The sequence below is a fragment of the Argiope bruennichi genome, chromosome 3 (assembly GCF_947563725.1).
Source record: "Argiope bruennichi chromosome 3, qqArgBrue1.1, whole genome shotgun sequence".
Classification (NCBI taxonomy): Eukaryota; Metazoa; Arthropoda; class Arachnida; order Araneae; family Araneidae; genus Argiope; species Argiope bruennichi.
The window spans coordinates 86,796,758-86,812,426 of record NC_079153.1 but is presented as its reverse complement, the minus strand read 5'-3'; the positions used below and the strand labels follow the sequence as shown (position 1 = coordinate 86,812,426).

The window sequence follows — 15,669 nt, the reverse complement described above, 5'->3', positions numbered from 1 at the left end:
AAAAATATTACTCAACCATACATTTTCTATGGTTAAAAAAACATTTGTCCTCCCCCAATATTACAATTTCATCATTTTCTTTTTTATATCAAAGCTCACGAATCTCCAGATATATCATCATAGTCCTCAACTCCTGTTCTCCAGAAATATCAAAATCTTCATTTCAATGTACAGTCTCTATGGAAACATGAAACTTCGATAAAATCCTCCAACCCCAATCATAGATCGGAATTCACCAATTTCTTTCTCATTTGAAAACTAATCTGACTCTTTCCATTTTCAAGATATTGTGAAATAAAATTTGACACAGCCTCAACTTTAAGAACAGTGGCCGGAGTGTCTATTATGCCCTATGGTTTCTATGCCACTGGATTCTTCACGAGAAAGGAGAAAATTCATGAAAACTTACGTAAAAAATATTCAAATGATTTAATCACTCTCATACTTTAGAGAATTTAATTTAATACTTCAAATACAGATGAATAAACAAGAGAAACATCTGTATAAAACAGAATTTTTATTAAGTACAGATATCACAAAATTAATGACTTTATATTAAGGTAATAATTTGCTATTTGATATGCAGCGATATTGAGGTAAATGTGACTTGGAAGGATATTTCGAATTAATAATTTATTAATGAAATGTATGAAATAAATAATATAATAAATATAATATTCTAATAACAATTATTATTTAATTATAAACATTTAAGTTAAAGGCACAAACAGTAGATAAAAATCTTTAATATCATCATATTTAATTAAATACTACAGTAAATATAAAATTATGGCACTAACTATGGTAAATTTCTGATCAAAAACAATTGTAATCACAACATAATAACTTTTTATACAAAATAAAAAAATTAAATTATATGATGTGTCAGTTTAAAATATTGATCAAAACATTCAAATCTGATATCTAACCATACATTTATATGATATTAAATTCTGGAATGGTATATAACATATTTGATACATCAGAATATACAAAATATAATTATAAAATTAATGTTTGTAAAAAAATAATCAATGTAAATCATTTAATCACAAATCATGTAATTTTGATGGAACTTCAAAATTACATTCAACTCTTGTTAAAATTAATCTTATAAAATACTACTACTACAACTTAGTGTATTTGAGTGACTACAAAATAGTATACAAATATTGACTACAAAATAGTAGGAACACTACAACTTAGTGTCCCTTGCTATTTTGAGTATATTACACAGAAGAGACTGTAAGGTTCATATCCTTTATAAAAGCAAGAAAAAACATTATTCCAATTTTAGTTTCAAATTTATATTTATCTAGAATGAATTTAAAATAAATCAAATTACTATCAGTAACAACATCACATATTTATTTATTTATTTTTAAAAAAATTTTGAAGAAATATAACTTTTTATGCATTTTGCAAATAGAAATAATTTAATAATATAAGAATTTTATATCAAACGCTTATGAACTAAGAGTTATAGTTTTTATTATTGACTATTAAACACAAAGAATATCCAATAATATAATTTTATTAGTCTTTATATCCATAACTTCAGAAATTTTATATATTTCTATAAAACATTACAATATATAAAATTTTAATGTATAACTTGGCACATCAAATTATAGAAAAGCTTCAACAGCATTAATATCTTTAAAAATTGTTTTTATTGAATAACAGATGAATATAAAAGATGTAAACTGTTCTGTAATAATAATTTATAAACTTAGTTAAAGGATTTAAATTTTAATATTCTAAATTTCTAAAAGCACACATGCAATAAGAAACATTTTCATAAATTGCTAGAAATTTTCCTCTTTCCAAGCTGCTCCTTAATTTTCCAAATCGTGCTTCGATGCTTTTAGAAAAAGATTAATAATTTTAAATTAAGAAATCAAATAAGAATATCTACAGCATTGTAAAAGTTCAAATAAAACAATCTTTCAAAAAAAATTTCTTGCTTTTACAATTGATATAAACATAACAGCTATGAATATATATCTTCTCTTCTTTTCATTCTTTATTCAGAAGAAAAAGAAAAAGAAAAAAAACTCAAGATCTGCAATCAGATTTTGGAAAACAAAAATTTGAATTATAATGTTTTTTTTAAAAAAAATAATAATGAGAGAACAAAGGTAAATGATTCATGAAGCATGTTACTTTTTTTCTTATTTATCAATTTAATTATAACAGCATGCAATAAATCCAAACATATTTTATATCCCTGCTCACATTCCTCAAAACTCTCTCCTTAATGTTTCACTATATATATATATACCAGTCTTTACAAAGATTTTTCAAAAAATTTGAATTTATCCATGCTTATTTAATTTCCATTCTGACAGTAAATAATCCAATATTTTAAACAAAATCATTGATATTATCTAAATGCACAATATAATGAAATAAATATACACAGATAAATATGCTCCTTGAATGAGTTATCTTAATATTATTCATTATTAATATTATTTATTCATTCATTCAATATTATTTATATATCATCTAGATTAATTAAACATTGAAAATATCCATAAACGTAATTACTTAATTGAAACAATATAAAAAATAACAGAAGCTCTTCTTAACTTTAATTTGACAGCAGTTGGATAAATTGCAGCTCTATTTTCTTAGTCGTATAACTGTGTAAACCAGAAGACCAGCCAATACCACACTTACAGGAATGAGGACTCCTAATCGGCTGCTGAAGAAGTCATGCCATCAATAATTACTGAAGTACGCACCTGACAATACATGAATAATACTCAAAGAATTAAATGAAGGGTTTCAGTTTATTTTTATCCAAATGCAATCTATTCAATTTTATGTGCTTCAGTGTAAACTCAGAAGAGGAATTTCATCTAAGATTGCTTGACTGAGAAAATGGCAAGATGTAAAAAAAATGTTATTAGCCTAGTTGTCTTTAAACAAATGCATTAAAAATACAAATTCTATTCATTATAAAATATTAGGATAATATTAAGATTGTGTAAAGTGTAACTGATTAGGCTTGAATCTGTTTTCTTAGGTTCATCTTTTTATGTTTATTTATAAACACCAAATGTCTGCATAAATAATGTGTATTATTATGACTGCTGCTCAATTATGAATCATAATGAAAAATAAATAAAAACATATTCGTAAAATTAGTAAATAAAAAATTTAAGCTAAAGTAAATCATTAACATGCATATAATATATTGAAATGTGAAGATAAATAATGACCAATTTATTTAAAATGAGAGGACTTGTAATATGTATTGCCTAGGGTTACAAACTAGCTAAATCCGCTACTGGATAAAATCCAATATTAAATACTAGGATTCCCTTTGTTATACAACATCTAAAGTATATACTGAAACTCAACAAAAGTCAATAGTTCAAAAGATTGTATATTTTTATTTCAACAAAAACATTAAAGGCACGACTGCATTTCTTGCTAACAATGGACAAATTCAAGTGCTAATAAAATCATATTTATTGATGATTTATAAAAATGAGGATGGTACAAGTGAAATGTATGAGATTATATACATAAAAAAAAAGAGAAAACATACACTGCCACCTACTTCTTTTGACATTGTAATTCATAATATCACCATTTATAGACAAAAATAAGAATCTGAAATTTATGCAGTTTTCTTTGATGCAATTTCTCATCTTCCAAATTTCTCCAAAAATTCTAATCTTTTTGTTTATACACAAGATGTCTCAAAAAAAAAAATTTTAACACCAAATTTTATTTTTACCACAGATTTAATAATTAAGAAATATTTATATAATCTAGATTTTTTGAAGAAAGAAACTTTATATTAGAGAGTCAAAAGGTAATCCAAAAGCAAATAATGCTTTTGAGGAGAATTTCGTACTAATATAAAAATAATAATAATAATAAAAAAAGATTTACTCAGGTGAATGAAAAACAAATTTGAAGCAGATGGAAGTCATCAAACTGTTCAAAGTCAATATTTAAGAAGACTAATATAATTTAGTGTAGCAGGCATAAAAAAAAAAAAGGCGTTAGAAATGTATCACCTTTAATCCTGAAAAAAGTTTACCAAGCTGCTTGGGATGTAAGAATTACAAAAGATAATGTCTATCTTATTTAACTTATCATATTTATATCTTACAAGCAATCCAATTGAGCAAACATTCTTTTTGGCACTCTGTACATTAAAGATATATTTTGAAGTTAAAAAGGTCAAAGCTAAAAGATGACTGACTATATAGTTTTAACAGGAAAATCATGAGGATTACATTAACTGTCACTCCACTTTCAAACCATATATAATCCATAAGTGTGAATCCTTTTTGAAGTATTCATTCTGTGTTATTCTGACAATTTTTATCTCTATAAAGAGAATATATATACGCCCTCCCAAATGCAAATTTACAGCCAAGAGATTGCAAAAATTTATTATCAATCAAAGGTGTTAAATAATAAACAATGAACAGAAATATCCAAGTGTAGATGAAAGTTGTTAATCATAATCTCTACAAATTACTCATTACTGCTAATTTAAAAATATATACTTGATGATTGCAAAAATACTCTAAGAAATGCATCATTACAATTGTAACATTAATTGCATTGTTATATCAATTCCGTGAAATCCTGAGATAAATAAAACATGAATATATAAATTCATTCACAGTCAATAAAAAAATGAAAAAAAAAAGTTATTTTTATTATATGCATTACCAACATCCAAACTTTAAAATGTTTTAAAGAACTAATTTTGATCAAAATTTAAGGTGAAAATATAATTATCAAAGTGCAAAACAAAGCTCTGAATTGATTAAATGAAAATAAAAAATTAAGCTTACCGTATAATGTTATCATATGCCTAAAAAATAAAAATACAGTAAATAATAAGTGAATATAAATTATATACAAAAAAAACCTAATATACATTAGAAATCTAATATAAAATTATTTAATATGATAATTATTTTTAATAACTACCATTTCAATAGCAAATATCTCTAAACTATAATCAGCCAAAAAAGACATCAAATACTGATTAGTAAAATTACATAGCATTTATCAAAAATAATTCATATTTTATTATGTAACTTGTAGAGCAATTAATAGCATAAAATTATATCATTAACGTGCAGAGAGACATGAAAGATCTTTATAAATCAGATTTTCCAACAATTCATGTACCAAAACAATACATATCAACAAAAAAAAAAAATAAAAAAAAAATGCAGAAATTATTCAAACAAAATTTCTGAAGTTAACTTTTAGAATACAGGCTAAAAAATCTGAGACATTATCTTAAAATGAGGATAAAAGAAACTTACTGATAAATTATGAGGATAAAGAGAAGAAAGAAATTTGCTTTCCTATTAATGTGACAATATGTGATCTTCAGCTAAGTAAACTATATATTCTCAAGTAATTTATAATGGAATAAATTAATCTAACAGTTGATTAATGATAAAATTTAAGGGGTGAGTAGAATCCCAAATGATTATTAGTACAGATAAGGCACTATTAACCATTGATTTGAAAACTAAACTGTCAAGAACATGTAATGCTTAATTTGTCACCATTTTAAAATGCAAGTTTCCAATTTATTTTCCTTTTTAAAACAAGTATTATAACCCAGAATTTGTATATTGAATTGTTTTTTAAAAAAATATACACATTTATTTTTTAAAATTATTTTTAGATAATGATTTTCTATAATAGTCTTAGCACTGGGGGAAAAAATGAATACACAAAAGTAAAATTTTTCAGAGAATATGTAAGCAATCAATAATATTCCAGTAACAAATACTTCAGTTATTAAAATTTTTGGTTTATAAATGATTTTTGGATCATGGCCATAGATAACACTGAACAATAAATAAACTGGTAAAATAAGAAAGGATACAGCTTCTTAATGGGTTTTTTTCTTTTTTACCATGGCCCCATTTTAATTTTTAAAAATATCCTGCACCTTTATGTATATGTAAAACATTTTTGAATATGTTCATGATCTCAATCATATATATTATATAAAAAAATAAAGCATTTGTTGATGAGAAACAGAAAAATTAGTTAGTTAAATGTATTTATATGTAGAATTTTAATAAAATGCTTCAAATATGAGAGTTGTGTACATTGGTTTCAATTATACTTCCGTTGATGAATCTGATAAAAGCAATTATTGTCATTGGTTTCATAACCTCAAAATGGGATGAGCAATGGCATTTGGTGTTGTGACTTGAAGAAATAGAGGTGTAATAAAAAGCAACTGTATTAACTATCTGTTAACTATCTATGAAATTTCTTTCTCTAAGCATGATTGATATTACTAAGCATATATCATTATTCAAAAATATCATATTAAAATTAAAATAATTTTATATTACTTCTTTAAGTTCAATGCAATTAAGGTTTCCAAACTTCTTTTTGAAATTTAATTAATTCTTTATTGGTCACATTACAGTTAAGATTCCTTAAAATAACTTCTCTTTTTGAATACAGGATGTAACAAATGTTCATGTATCAAACTATTAATATTTAGATGAACTTTTATAGAAAATGAGATAACACTATTTTTACTGTCAATAAATGTTAGGATTAATGAAATTAATGATTGAAATATTGATAATAGAATTTTATGAGCACTGCGAGAGAATGATTTGAAAGTTTTTGAAATTTGTTCCATAGCAAGACCGTTAGAACTTAATTATATGCCAATGCAACATCAATGTAAGCAATTTGATATTGCTATTCAAAGAACTGCAGTAGATTAATCACACAATAATTTAATTAGTCAAATTATGCATATAAAAAAGAATAGCCATTAAAAACTTTTCAATAACAATGTTAAGAAATAATTAACATAAATTTCCACTAACTATCATAATATTACATGAAAAAAAAAAATCCATATTTACCTTAGGTTTCACAGTCTTTTCTTCCTGCAAAATAAATCAGGGACAATATCAATTTTTATTAATGCAAAAACATAAAATAGACACTATAAGAAATAGTTCTTAGAAATTCAAATTTTTCCAAATCTTCTTAATTTCAAAAAGAGAAATTTTACATGATCATGTATTTTGTATTATGCAGTTTAACAGCTGGGGATATTCAAATGTACACAAATCCCCTGGCTTCAAAAGGCAATTAATATCTAACTAAAGTTAAAGATTATAATTATATTGAGCATTTAAAAAATAAAATTAGTACATTTAATACAAATTCATTTAAAGTTTACAGTAAAAACAGAAATGCAAAACAAAATCAATCAATGGAATAAAAAACATCTAAGCACTCTAATACCATTCTTAAATTTTCTTTCTCGAAAATAAAGTTATAAAAATACAAAAAAATGATGCGGGTTTTTTTTTTATTATTATTTTATTTTATTTTAAGAAAGATTTTATTCGAGAATAAAATATTTGCTATCAAATTTTTCAAAAACTTCTAAATTATATTTTTCAATACTTAATTTTAAAAAATTTAAACATACAAACACAACATATTTTCTCAATAATCTGTTTCCAAACCAAATCTGAAATTGACTTTTTATATCATTTTCAGAATGTGCCAGAAAATTTCAAAAGGAATATTTATGAAATAAGTAATGAGTAATTTGATGTTGTAATATTATTTTTTTCATACAATTTTGAGTTTTCTTACAACAATAATAGTTGACATGCTATTACATACTATATTCAAAAGGATTTTTTTTAATGAATGATAAGTTCTTCATGGGCATGTAAGATTTGATTTCCATTAAACTATCACATTCTAATACATTATTTAATACTCAAAACTTTTTACCTTAATGAATAAAAATTATTTTGATATAAATGGTAAAATTTATTCTCTAATAAAACAATCTTAACATGTGTATGCTTGCAATAACATAATAGTGTTTGTAATATTGCATATGTTTGCATGTCAATATATTATTATTATTTGGACTCTAAGAAAAAGAAATAAAACAAAATAAATAATGCATGCATTTTTGTATGAAATAAAATATTTAGTATTCAACAGAATATATAAAAATCTAGGATGACAGTTTTTCCCCCCATATTTAACATCATTCACTTATAACAACAGAGAAAAAAAATCATAAAATATCTATCAAAAGGTAAGTTAATACATTTTTTGTTCTCCAATGTTATATATTGATTTTATATATTAATACTTTTTATAAACACATATGCACAAAAGATAACAAATTTATCTGGATATAAAAAAAAGAGTATAATTAAGATATTTTTCATCACAAAATCGTCTTTTAATTGCAATTTAATTAAATATGACATAGTAGAATTTAAAATTTTAAAAAAATTATAAGTAATAATTTTTTTTTACTAGAACTAAGAAATTTAGTTTGTTATTAAAAATATCTGCAAATCAATGTGTACCTCAGCTATTTCACCTATTTTATATGCTTTCATTTGCTCTCGAGCATCTAAGGAATGCCCAGCATCCTCAAAAGCATCTGTTGCATCTTCTTGACCTATAACGAGTTTAAGATTAGGCATAATATATAATATTTAAAGGCAGTTTAGTTGCAAACTGGGGGGGGGCTACTTTTATACAGTAACCATCAATTATAATGATCGCAGATTAACGATAAAGCCACTATATGATCAAAATTGTAAAGGATTTCCTATATTTAAACACACTAAAAATCTTCTAGTTCTTGAAGTAAACAATAACTTGCTGTGATCCATTTCGACACTCAAAGGGGGAAATCTAAGGCTAGCAATAAGGTCAAAAGCAAAAAAAAAAAATTATTTCTACCAGTATTCTCTTTTTATAGAGTTCTACTTGCTTTTATTCAGTGAGTTAACATTAGTGAGCAAAGAATATTATTAGTTTCAAAATGAGCAAAGTTATGTATTAAGCATGGAGAAAAAAAAGAATTTCTAAAAGAGTAGATGAACTTCCTATACGAAGTCAACAGGTAGCTGTAGGTATGTAGAAAATTTCCCAACTATATTTAATTAATTGCTGAAATGCAAGAGTGATACTGAATTTGTAGTTTAGTAGAAAAATTACAATTTGATGTATAAACGAAAGCAATGTTGGAAGGATGAGGACGTGGTATATATATTGAAGGAATGATTTATAACAGTGCCCTTGGGACTACATCTTTATTAGAAGATTGCAGATTTAAAGATCATTATAACACAGTGTTGAATCATTTGATGAATATTATTTATATGAACAATTTATCTAATAAATGCTTGATAATTTTTTTAAAAATTATATTAGTTTTTATAATTTAAAAAAACAAGCTTAAAGAATTAAATATGATTTTTTTTTTAATTCTGCACATTGTATAATTTTTTTATTTGAATGAATGATTAATACGATTGATGCCACATGGTCTGTTTTTTCTGGCTTGTACTGATCATTCAAATGTAGTGATCACTTTAGCTTGAAAGCTAAAACCCCATTACAAGTTATGTCTACTGTGTATATTTAAGAAGCTGATATCCAAAATTATTTTTAAATATTTAGCATATATATTAAAGCATGGGACTAAAATAAGTAGATTTTACAAAGATTTGTGGAGATAATATAATGACCGAGTTGAGAATAATGATGAAATAGACACTGTTGAGGCTAGATTTAATGCTCATATTCTTGAATACATGATCATTTATATAATACAAAAATCATATGTATACCAGGAAAAATTCTATTAATGTTTAATAAGAATGGTAAATAACAAATAGAAAATTCTAATAAGTTGAGCAAACAAAATATGTATATCATCCTTCTCTGAGATACTTATACATAAATTCAAATTCCAGTGAATTATAATTATGTAATAAAGCATGATGCTTAAAATCTGCACAAAAAATTACGATTTATGTTTCTAAAATGTCAGAATGAAAAACTGATGATGATGTACCAAAACTTCCTCTACAACCTCAATGCACTATTTCTGGATGTGCCTTCAATTACAAAATCAACATCTTTTGGTCCTTTTTACTTGCCCAAATACACAAATAGTAGCATATGTGCTATTATTTGTGTTTATAACTGCTAATGTTAACAAAAATTCATTTTTAAAAGTGCTTGATAATTGAACAATATTTAAGTTATTATGGTAAGGAAATTAAGGTAAAGTGGCAACTTATGAGTGTTCAAATTAAGAAGAGCCAAAAAGTTTAACAAAAACAACATTTAATTTAAAAAAAATAACCTTAAAAATTCATCATAACAAAAACAGGAAATGCTTTAAGAGACTCGTGCTGCTCAGGGTCGTAAAAATGCTGGAGAGAGCTTTTTTTAATGGAACAAAGGTGGTGTTGCCACAAGGTTGACAAATGCTTGAAACACTCACACACACACACACAAAAAAAAAACCTAGCATGTGCCACCACAACTGCTAATGTTAACAAAAATGCATTTTTAAAAGTGCTTGATTGGAACAATATTCATGAATTTGAATAGAAGCAAGTACATGGAAATATACCATTTAATATAATATAACAAAGAAAATTTATAATCTGTTAAAAATTTTAAAGAGGATTTGCACCTCTAATCCAAAACATTGTAGCACTATAATGTCTTAGACTTCATTTATCTGTTTTTATACTATTTTTAAAAATTAGCTTTTAAGTATATCAACCATAATGCTCTGTTAAAAAATTATTTAATATAGCCATGTGTCCATTTATAAACCAAGCAACAAAAACAATAAAAATAAAATGCAAAAGTAAAAAATCAAGATATTTTTTAATGCACTAAATTTAGACAAAAAAAAAAAAATAGAAAGAAATAATATTGATATAATTATTTTAAAAAAATAAATTTTTCAAACTTTTTAAAATAAAGTTAAAATGGTTTTCATACAATAATATATACTGCAGTTATTGAAGAACACATTAAAATGTTGATCAATTTTCAATTAATGAAATTAAATTTTTTAAAAATATATATAAAATCCTTTTATAGTAATATCTGCTATGCAGAAATAACTGTCTGCAAAATTTTGTTACTAAATTAAAGTAACTTGATTTGTTATATAAAATAATTTGAATTATTTATGCATTATATACCTATATTATATAATACCATATAATATATGCTATATAATAACTTATCTATAAATATTATCATGCTAAAACAAAAGTCATAGTTTCTTGATTTGTACTGAAAAAAAGTTAACATATGTGTTAATTTTTTATAAAAACAAATACTTGAAAAACATTCTCACCTGCCCAGTCTAAGAGAATATCTGGACCTCCAGGATGCTGAAAATATATTCAGTTTTAAACAAATAAATTATACTTGGCTGGAGAAGAAACAAATAAAATAAATATGCTAACTCAATTCATGTTAAAAGAAATCTTAAAGTTTTAGCAAAACTGTATTAACTGAATTTATGAGTTTTTTTATATATATAATTTTTATAGATTATATTTAATCATTTCATTTGACATCAGAACATATAACATTAGCAATAGTCTTATAATATGTGAAATATTTAATTCTTCAACTTACGTAAAATCGAAGAAGTGCAAAAATAAGTAAAAAAAATTTAATAACATAATATTTATAAAAATATTTATTAATAATAACTTATTTCTAATACATATAAACTGATAGCTTATCTTGGATTTGAATATACCAAAATTCATTAAACAAGGATTATCAACATAACTTTTTTTCTTACTTAATAAATTTCAAGTATTTTTCAGAACTATTGAGTATCAGCTTTCTAAAGAAAGAGCTAAAAATTAAAAATACAAAAGCAATATAAATGATAGCATTATTAATATTTTTCAACTTAATATTATATTAACATTATTAATATAATGTATTTATGGTTCCATTTTATACATTAATATTATATAATGCATTTTTTTCTAGATAAATATAAACTAAATGCAATGCTTTTTTGAAGAAATGAATGAAATTTCTTTAGAAAACACAAAATTTTTATTTTATTTTTAATTAGTGCAGCTTTAATAAAGACTTCTGACTATTTCTTTAAACAAAACTTCTTTGAACTATTAACAAAAATAAATATGAAATTCAATTTACCTCCTCTAAAAACTTGGTAACATCATAAACTCCATTCTCTATTACTATCCATGCAGATTCACTTGTTGAATGCTCAGCAATTTCTTCATATGTATAAGTTTTCACATTTTCTTCTGGCATTTTAAAGTTAGTGTGCTATTAAAATATTACAATAAAATATTTACAAGAGCATGTGATACTTCAAACTTGATGAAAAATGTATATTGCAAATTTTGTTTCCAAAAATTAATTCAGAATCCCCAGCCACAAATATGCATATACATTTAATCTGATTAACAAAAAAAATTTTTTTATATAAAAAAATGTATAAAAAAATTGTTACATGATTGCAAAACACAATGTTTTATAATGATTAAATTAAATGTCCATTATAAAACATTTTATTAACATAAATTATGTAACAAATATTAGCTGATAATTCATGATTACAAATATTTATATTAAATTACAAGAAATGTTTAGTATTGGAAAATCTACAGTCATCACAATAAAATAATTTCTAATATATCAAATACTAAGAAAAATTAAACAATTTTCTTTGTATCTGCATATTTTTAACTTTAAAATTATTTATTATCTTCTTTATGACTAGGACTTATAAAATGCTTAAGTTTTTTTAAAAATAAACTATATAAAAATTAACAATAATATCACATACAGAATCTCTATCATACATTATTTTTCTTCGAATAAAATAAAAGAATATAAATAATTAAAATATTATCATTAAAAGAATTTTATCAATCTTAATTATTTTTAAACATTAGGGAACTGAGAGAAGTTGAAATTAAGAATGAAATATACTTTGTCCCCTCCCCTTTATTCCCTTTCAAATGAGGAAAATAAACAACTTTTAGTTTGTTAGTTTATGCAGAGATAAACATAATTTTTTTAAAAAAAATATTATATTTGAAGCATTACAAATGCTGTGTATTGTTGTTTCTTTTCTTTTTTTCTTTTCTTTTCCAACAAGTACTTAAAATTATCATATTTAGAAAAGAAACATTTTAATATCCAGATTTTGTCTCAAATTCAGATACTAAAAAAAAAGTTCCCGAATTTTAACTAATAATGAAATATTTAATGATGGATGCATAAGTCTACATTAAATTTTTTTTTTTTTTTTTTGAAATTTAAAAGTTTTACAATTTGATATTTTTATATTTTATTAAGTGTTTCTCTAATGTCTTGATAAAAGCTTAAAACAAAAATATTTCATTAAACTAAATTTTAATTTAGACTAATTTCTATATTTTAAAGAATAATCTTTCTCTTTTTTCGTAATTATATATTAGTGTAAGTCGTGCCTCCCATATACTATCAGATAATAATTTTCCTTCGATAATAATAAAAATGGCAGATTGCTTTTTAAAGCCGAAAGAGCAGAGCTAATGCAAAAATCTGATATTAAAAATTCATTCATCTATATACTTAGATTATTAAAATATCAATCTTCTTTTAGATCTTAGAGCAATGATCAGCATGCGATTCCAACAAGTTTCAAGTACCAAAACCGGGAAATGAAAACTAATATAAACAAAGTAAAATTCTTCACACCGCTTATGAAACAAATAACTCTTTTAAGTAACAAAAAGATAATTAGCCAGAAAAAACAAAATAGTACAGGCTGTAAAAAATAGACTATGTAAAATATGAAATACAGGTAAGTTTCTAAATTTTTCTGTAAACAAACAAAATTCTCTTTTTCTCCAAATCCGAACAAAGTCTTGATTATACTACAGTCAAATATGTTTCACTGTAGCCGTGTGTGTTGTTGTTACCATGGTAACAACATTGCACTATTTTTGAAACATGCTTTTTAGAAAACTCGGCATTTACAAATAAATAATTTAATCTCAAAGCAATGCCTCTTATAATAAAAGAAAAAGAAGTTGAATGGCATGAATCTAAAGATAAAATACTTATTGTTGTTCCTCTTACATCTCGTGTAGATGTAAAACCTTCGGTTCTGATCACAAGCAATTATCTAAAAGTAAGTGCATTCTGAAGTATTTATTTAAAAAATGTTCTAAAACGCACAAATAAAACTCGCATTCCAGCTGTTTTCGTTTCAAATATAATTTTTAAAATCCCCAATGATGCATTGTAACATAAGCCTTCTGGACTCTTAATAAATATTCGATAATTTAAAAAAAAATGAAATATTCTCAGTTTAAATTTAATCTTTTTCATTACAGTATATATTATTGATTATAAAGCTGCCATAATATTTAATAATTGTAAATAGAAGCATCAGTTGTCATTTCACTTACACTACCTGTACTTGCTACTTTTTTTGTTCGATGAAAACAATAACAAAAAAATGTAATACTCAATTTGACTATAAAAAAATGACTTATTACTACTACTACTTATTGTTTGATAATAGTAATTATTAAATCACTTTTATTTTATTTAATTATTTATACTGAATATTTTATTATCGGTTGATTTAATCTGTTTTTCACTCAAAATCAAAATCCATATATTTCTCAATGCCGTTTTATATGTTAGCAGGGGGGGGGGGGGGAGGGATTATGTGCATAGACAACCAGTAGCATGGTGAGGATTATGCAAAGATAGAGATGTCCTTGACATCATTACAGAATAGGATGCAGCGAAAATCATATTTTTTTTATTATTATTTTATATTTATTACATAATTTTACATTTAACTACATATTTTACATACACTTCACATTTTCATGGGGAGAAATCGACAAATGTGAATTCGAGAATCGGTAAACAAATATCATGCCCCGGATGTCATTTCTCTCGCTACATCACTGAGAATAACAGTTTTTATTTCAGTCAAGTTGTTTATTTTCAGATTTTAAAAACTGAAATAATTAGTCTAAGGACAAATCAGATATTTTATATAATACGAAACGAAATTCAGATTGTAATTTCATTGAATTATTTAATACCAAATTTAGAGTTTGTGTACCCCTTTTCGAATGCGTTCCAGAAATTATTATTCATCAAAACTTTATATTAATTTAGAATAGAACAAAGAATCCTTGACTATCAAGAAACCAGCAGCAATAGTATGAAACTGCCATATCATGATCAAGAGTCATAATATGTGTTCTAAATTACAACACATTTTCTAAGGGAAATGGGAACTTACCGAGCTAAATATGAATACTATTGTAACTGAGATTGGTTAGTTAATAAATTAATTAGAAAAATACTTTGTTTTTAATGAATCCTCCAGATCATGCTTATGCACTTACATAAATGACAAACTTATTTTCTTTATCATATAAACATTTTAAATCTAAGAAAAAGATAACTTCTGTAAAATTCACCCCCAGTTACCTAATTAATCCTATATAAAGAATTTCACTCACACTTTTACCTTCAGCTTCAAATTTAATCAATTTTTAGAATTCTATTTACCTAACCAATATTTTACATTAAATATAGGTCAGTTCCCCTCCATACTTGTGGGAATGTTTTTTATTCAACTCAATAGATCCCGAAAAAAGTTTTGTCAGAATAACAAGTGATAATGTTTCATTTGAACTTCAAAAATCTATGGATGAGGTGTGGAATGATCTATCACATCCTGAGGCAGGTAAGATTACATTGCAACTCAATTTTCCATTAAGCTTTTATAATAAAATGTAATTT

The 15,669-nt window shown here is 24.3% G+C and overlaps 2 protein-coding genes across 6 annotated transcripts in view; one reads left to right on the top strand and one right to left on the bottom strand.

Moving 5' to 3' along the window:
- Window positions 1-521: 521 nt before the first annotated feature.
- The window catches only part of LOC129963168 (cytochrome b5-like), a 16,779-nt gene continuing 1,631 nt past the window's right edge, over window positions 522-15,669 (bottom strand). The window contains exons 1-7 of one of the 4 annotated variants that reach the window (XM_056077305.1): window positions 13,465-13,612; window positions 12,034-12,168; window positions 11,204-11,240; window positions 8,391-8,485; window positions 6,903-6,926; window positions 4,833-4,852; window positions 535-2,710 (exon numbers count right to left, since the gene is read on the bottom strand). In XM_056077305.1, coding sequence (XP_055933280.1) covers window positions 2,629-2,710; window positions 4,833-4,852; window positions 6,903-6,926; window positions 8,391-8,485; window positions 11,204-11,240; window positions 12,034-12,153 — 378 coding nt within the window. In that variant the 5' untranslated portion in view covers window positions 12,154-12,168; window positions 13,465-13,612 and the 3' untranslated portion in view covers window positions 535-2,628. Of the gene's footprint in view, window positions 2,751-4,832; window positions 4,853-6,902; window positions 6,927-8,390; window positions 8,486-11,203; window positions 11,241-12,033; window positions 12,169-13,464; window positions 13,613-15,669 lie in introns of those variants that run through there. The other 3 variants (XM_056077303.1, XM_056077304.1, XM_056077302.1) reach the window with 3 other exon arrangements.
- The window catches only part of LOC129963166 (dynein axonemal assembly factor 4-like), a 17,960-nt gene continuing 16,145 nt past the window's right edge, over window positions 13,855-15,669 (top strand). The window contains exons 1-2 of one of the 2 annotated variants that reach the window (XM_056077300.1): window positions 13,855-14,026; window positions 15,463-15,613. In XM_056077300.1, coding sequence (XP_055933275.1) covers window positions 13,898-14,026; window positions 15,463-15,613 — 280 coding nt within the window. In that variant the 5' untranslated portion in view covers window positions 13,855-13,897. The remainder of the gene's footprint in view (window positions 14,027-15,462; window positions 15,614-15,669) is intronic. The other variant, XM_056077299.1, reaches the window with a different exon arrangement.